This window comes from Hermetia illucens, chromosome 1 (assembly GCF_905115235.1).
Source record: "Hermetia illucens chromosome 1, iHerIll2.2.curated.20191125, whole genome shotgun sequence".
Lineage (NCBI taxonomy): Eukaryota > Metazoa > Arthropoda > Insecta > Diptera > Stratiomyidae > Hermetia > Hermetia illucens.
The window spans coordinates 207,684,675-207,690,674 of NC_051849.1; the positions used below are offsets into that span (position 1 = coordinate 207,684,675).

Sequence of the window (6,000 nt, forward strand, 5' to 3'; positions counted from 1 at the left end):
CCTCGGTTTTGGGCCGCGGTCCACCAATTCGATATCTCTAAAAGCTGTCTGGCGTCCTGACCAACGACATGGTTTCATTTTTTGGCTGACTAAGAAACCTACTCCGAGAACATGGTTTACTGGATGGCCGCTATAATATGTGGTGTAGTGGCTCTTCTCCAGGAAGCCGGTCCCTGTCGAGCGCATCTCTTGCAGCGCTGTTACATCAGCCTTATATTGGAACAAGGTGTCGGCTAGTTGCTTGGGAGTTCAATCTCTGTCAGCTCTACTCAACCCCCAACCTGGAGGACCAGTTGGTATAACTTGTCCCGTTTTAGGCGCGTTCTCCGGCTGCAGTTTTTCATTAAGGAAGAGCTCTCAACGATCACCACGTGGAGGTGGAGAGAGGGTTTGGTAGTAGACCTGTTGGTGTTGGTTCAGTAGGCGTTTCCCACGTTTTATGCTCCATCGTGGGTACCAATCCACATTTCGCCCTGGGACCTATAATATCCTTTGACCGCCAGGCAGTTTCGATTCCAGGCAGATAATCAATCTGTATTCAAAAAGGACCACGGGATCCGGTCGTCCTTGTGAGACGTCACATCAAATGCTCTTGGATTTCCAAGTGGTTACGCAGAATGTCTACTAAGAGAGGCAAAAGCATCATATGTAGTTCGTAATAAATTTTTTAACCAAAGTCCAATGAAGACTGCAAGTTTATTATTCTCAGTAGGGGCCATTTTTAATGAAGGATTGAATTATGGAAAACGAGCTCCCAATGGCCATTTTTGCCTGCGATAAGGGAGTTTATTTGTACTAAGCGAACCTGTCACGCTTCGGTTCCTGGATTACTTCATAACCTTTTCCCTGGACAGTGTTAAAACCAGCAATGCAGCCTGACATACTTCCATGCCTTTGACTCAAAATAGATGAAGTGATAATCACTTCTCCATTTTTTATCGGTTCACTTTTCAACCCATCCACTTAGTGACTAAACCCTAATTGTGCACTAAACACATATAATAGAACGTCACCCCCATAACACTTTTGCAAATTACATTAACCATCCATAAAATCCTTTTTTCAGAATCCGATGATTCGCCAGGTGTATATTTGCGTGAGGATTTTCTTGGTGGGCCCACGGAATTACGTGCTCCCACGGCAGAACGTGCAGCATTGTTTTTAGACGCGGCACTTGCCGGAAGGCCCCAAAGTAGCTTAGAACCTGCCATGATATTCACATTGCATGTTTATCAGTATAGCTTATCAAGGAAGGGTGGAGGTAAGTCAGTAGTGATGGTATATCGTTAAAAATTTACCATGAACAGGAGTCATATCAATAATTAATTAACTATGGAACTTAACTAGTTGCCGGAGGACGAAGTCGATTACATCTAATCGATTTAGGCGGTTGTGCGAATCGCAATGGGGGTTTGCCTTTGTCGGGGATTGGAAATATTTTGTTGGCGATATTGAGCGGACAGCGACATCCACCGAACAAGGATCATCCTCTAACGCCACTTTTAAAAGACTGTTTAGCGCCATTAGATTGTCACGTTACTATTTTAGCACATGTTTCACACTCTCAGGTGAGTAGGGGTTGTGATAAGGGAGGCGTTTTTTGTACAAATGGTTTAACTGTTGCGTTAACCAGAAATATCAGCGTTAATTTCGTAATACTTCCTAATACTACCCTTCCTATACACGAAATTCCATGTAGTTCATCATGAGCTCTCATCACTTTCAAATTACTCCTGTCGCCTGTTACTGGGAGCTGATTTGCTTCCTACAAATCGTTTTGTACGTCAAACGCTTCCTAATCCGGAAATTATCTGTTTGCCTTGATTTATTCAGACGAAGTGAATCCTTTCTCATGCCTTCTCCTATCACTTTCTTCTCGTCTCCTCTTAAGCAGACACACACCGATGCTCTCACCACGATTCAACTGGCTTCCAGGATACACAGGATGCGACGTAGAAAGCATCGATTCCCCATTTCGGCGGATAAAACGCTTGGCCTTGCTGCAGGTAAGGGGTTAATTCCCTGTCATCTATTCCATTCAAAAGCACTCACAGTTGCTAGGTATTGTTGCCTTTTTGTTGTTGTTCAAAAAGCGCAGCATGAGCCTTTTAAGATTTTCACAATCCGGACAAATTTCAGGACATCAATCTGGCGGTTCATCGGAAGGGCCAGATCCATCAAGTTCTGATTTATCGGCTGACACTGTTATTTATATGGGTCCTTGTGATGATGCAACGGATGGCGAGCATCCACCGGTCTATTTGCCATCCCTAAGCTCGGGCGATAATCGATGTGCCATGAATAAAGTCCTTAAGGGTGCATGTGTAGATGGGAAGTCATCGTCATCATCATCATCAAAAATACCAGCGAAGAAAGGTGGTGCGACGAAACGTGAGTATATTTTTTTATTTTGGTTGGTGGAAAATTTGAAATTGCTTTTGAAATGAGGTCCTTGTTAAAGGCTAGAGCGAGAGTTCAATAAAGGATGAAGTTTGGTGAAGGCAGGTCGCATTTCATGGATTCTTTTTCCTTTCTATCTGTGCAGCCCAAAGTCCTGTTGTAACGCACCGAACCGATAGCCTAAAACGTTCCAATGTTCCTAGTCCTGTCAACACAGCAGATATCCAGCCTCCTTTATTCGGATCCGGTCCCATTTCGCAAAAGAGTATATCCGCCAGCTCATCGCCAAAGATGGTGTCAGGGGTGATGCGACATCCTGGCATCAATAAAGGTTCAAATGTTCCTACCCCGAAAGGTTCACCACTACGTCGACCAAACGTGGGTGGTTCGAATCCTGAAAGTCCTTTACGTCAGATCAGCGAAGAGCAGTGGATTGATGGTCCGCGAGTCTCAAGATCTAAAGTTGCTGAAGCCAGGCATCTACTAAGGGAAATAAACCATGTAAAACAATGTGAAACGTGGATCGATGGTCCAAAGTCAGCTAGTTCTAAACCTTTGACAGTGGCTAATCTTCCTAACAGCGCGCAACAAGCGAATGGATATGGCTTTATGGACAGTCATAAGAAAACCATGATTCGCCAGTGGGTTGAGAACCAATCAAGTCACGTTATGCAATCCATGACGGTATCTCCCTCCCATCAAACGCATCACGTTCAGCAACAACAGCAGCAGCAACAGCAACAACTACAACAACAGCTTCGCACGATGACATATCAATTAACACAATTCAACAAACAAAAGTCTGAAGATGACCAGCACTCGATGGGAAGTCATGCAGAAATGATCAATCCCATTGGTCCTGGTCTTCTAAACAACACTTTCAACGCCAGCAATGCTGTCGAATCTTCAGTTCGTAGTGGTCTTCTTAAGTTAGGTAGCGGTAACAGTAACAGAGAAGAGACTGATATTCATTCGGAAAAATCAGGGATATCTGCACAAATTGCACAAAATTGCCAAGATGGGTTGGACATGCCCGAAGAGGAAGACCAGGATAGTGGTCCGTCTGAAGTACCGCCAGCTCTTCCACTTATTGAGCCATTAGGCTCCAGGGAAATATCCCACGAGAGTTTGCATCGGATCATCTCCAGGCATGTCTCCCGGGAAAGTTTGTCCGTAACTCAGCACAACATTCAGACGATAGATTGTGGCCTACAAGTGACTGAAGAGGAGATTGCCAAAACTATGGGATGGTGAGTAGCCTGAAAAAGATTAAAGATTACGATTAAGATGACAGTGAATTTATAACCAAAGACCGAGTCCTGATTGAATTACCTTTATCCATATTTCCAGTGAGCATCCACTTGCTGCTCTCAGTCACGGAGATGTATCTGTGGTGTCTAGCTTTAACATAGGTGACGCGTTTAGCGATTGTGCGCTTGGTGAGAGGACAAGGTAGGATATTCTGACCAACAAATGTCAAATGTTATTTACCCTAATTTCCTTGCATCTTTCTCCCCCAGAAACCAGTTCGACCAGCTAGCGCGCCTCCGTGAAATTTTCACATCACAACTGGCAATGGCTGAAGTGACACCAACATTTCGAATACACGACGCCGGGAGCGTATACAGTGAACCGGCCTTCCGATTCAACGCAGGTCCAGGCAGCGTTTGTAGCGAGCCAGCATACCGTCCTCCGAGTCCAAGGTACTTGAATGATTCCAAAATCCCATCATTGTCCAAAAAAAATTCAGATATTATTTCACAAAAAAGGTGCCGTGGTTGCAGGCAATCATTAATTCCATCCAGAACACCGAGCCAGACTTCCTTGCCGAGTTTGAATGGGATCATGCAGATTGCAGGCATGGAGCAGTATGCATCGCTGAGGCATCCGGACGGTGCATCGGATCCGAATCTTCCGAAATTGGAGAAACAGGGAAACAGCGACGAGCACGACGAGGAAGAAGTGAATGAGAAATCTGAACTCCTATCAAAATTAGCCACCGAAACCACACCAATTGTCTCCCAAAATCAGATCTCTCAGTTACCTCTGCTACCTCTCACTACCTCAGAAGCGGCCTACGATAGCGGACATGACTCTTCCACCCCTCGGACTTCCAAACATTCGGGAATTTCACGGCGAGCTGAGAGTGGATACCATAGTGTTGCGACCGCTAGAGATAGTGACGAATCAAGCTTTATGTCAGGAATTTCGAAGGAGCACCATAACCGGATCACCATGAAAAAGAAGCGTCAGGACAAGTCCCTGTGCAACTGGCTGAGGAACCCTTTCACCTGTACCTACCCAGAAACAGAAGGAGAGATCAGCGATTTTTGAGGTATGTTGGATGCTTCTTTTCCAATCTTCCATTTTGTATCTATCGCGAGAAGACTGTTATTAGAAAATGATGTTGCGCTAGCCAGATTTCGGTTTGTGAAATCGATATCCCACCGATACCAACGAGGAAGGACAAAAATTGAACAGAATTTTGTTAATATTAGCTACGTACGTATAAGTTGTACAATGTGCCAGTGCTTTATCCGTTTGTGTTTGTCTGTTGAATAAAGGAGAAAACCGAGAGGTAGTTCTATGGCTCTGTTAATTGTTACGGACTTTGTTATTTAATTGAGGTTTTCAGTTTTATGCTAGTTCAGATATTCGAATATTAATTGAGTGAGTGGTAGCCTAGCATTGGTGTGATATTTGGAGGATTTCAGAGGCAGGGTCCTGCCCCCAAAACTGTTTAAACCTCAACTTTCAACATGACATTCTTGCTGTGCTATGACTATCGTGGTCAGTTGGATATACGTTTTAGATATTGCCTATCAAATTATTTTGGGGTTGGATTATATACTCAAGTAATAAGTGAATCGTCCAATTCTCGGCCTAATTTCTCCGTGTTTTTTGCAATAAAATTAATTAACCCCACTTATAACAACACAATTTCGGGACGCTAACACTAAATATTATACCAATGCCAGGATCCTGCAATAATGTACTCTAATTCGCGTTAAAATATTTGATAGCTGATTTTGCGTTCACCGATAAAATCAATCGTTTTTTTGTAAAGAGTTGGTCGCAAGGTTTTCATGATTTTCATCTTCCTGGCCTGTCAAAGAGGGGAAGAAAAGGGGTAATTTAAACAGATTAAACTATTCCTTCAATTTCAGGGGACGAGCGCAAATTTTTGATCCCCAGGTTCGGATTTTCTCCCTACAATCCTCATGCGTTTAAATGGAGTATAATTGCTATACTAGTCACAATCAAAGATGTCTCACTTACCTTTGGCATCCCCTTCTTTCAGATTGGCAGGTGAATCTTCTTTTTCTTCAGCCTTTGGCCCATTCACAAGATATTTACATCCATGCACGCACTCTTTGACGCTCAATTTAAAAAAAAACATTCAGTTCCATTTGGATGCTTTGACATTATTGCTGTACTATAACTACAATGGTCAGTTGGATATGCGGTTCAGAAATTGTTTGCGAAATTATTTTTTTTCGGTGGGCTATTACCTGCAACTGGCTAGATGATTTTGTTCACTATAGGAAAAAAATTGCAAAGTAAGCGTATGATGGTGGTCGAATAGATACATTAAGGATA

General features: G+C 43.4%; 1 protein-coding gene across 2 annotated transcripts in view; it reads left to right on the forward strand.

Annotated features, from left to right (window-relative positions):
- Window positions 1–5,770, forward strand: part of LOC119646889 (kinesin-like protein CG14535) — a 292,589-nt gene extending 286,819 nt beyond the window's left edge. The window contains exons 9-16 of one of the 2 annotated variants that reach the window (XM_038047525.1): window positions 1,067–1,261; window positions 1,348–1,568; window positions 1,895–2,006; window positions 2,140–2,391; window positions 2,546–3,650; window positions 3,751–3,852; window positions 3,921–4,103; window positions 4,170–5,770. In XM_038047525.1, the coding sequence (XP_037903453.1) occupies window positions 1,067–1,261; window positions 1,348–1,568; window positions 1,895–2,006; window positions 2,140–2,391; window positions 2,546–3,650; window positions 3,751–3,852; window positions 3,921–4,103; window positions 4,170–4,734 (2,735 nt within the window). In that variant the 3' untranslated portion in view covers window positions 4,735–5,770. The remainder of the gene's footprint in view (window positions 1–1,066; window positions 1,262–1,347; window positions 1,569–1,894; window positions 2,007–2,139; window positions 2,392–2,545; window positions 3,651–3,750; window positions 3,853–3,920; window positions 4,104–4,169) is intronic. The other variant, XM_038047526.1, reaches the window with a different exon arrangement.
- Window positions 5,771–6,000: the final 230 nt, after the last annotated feature.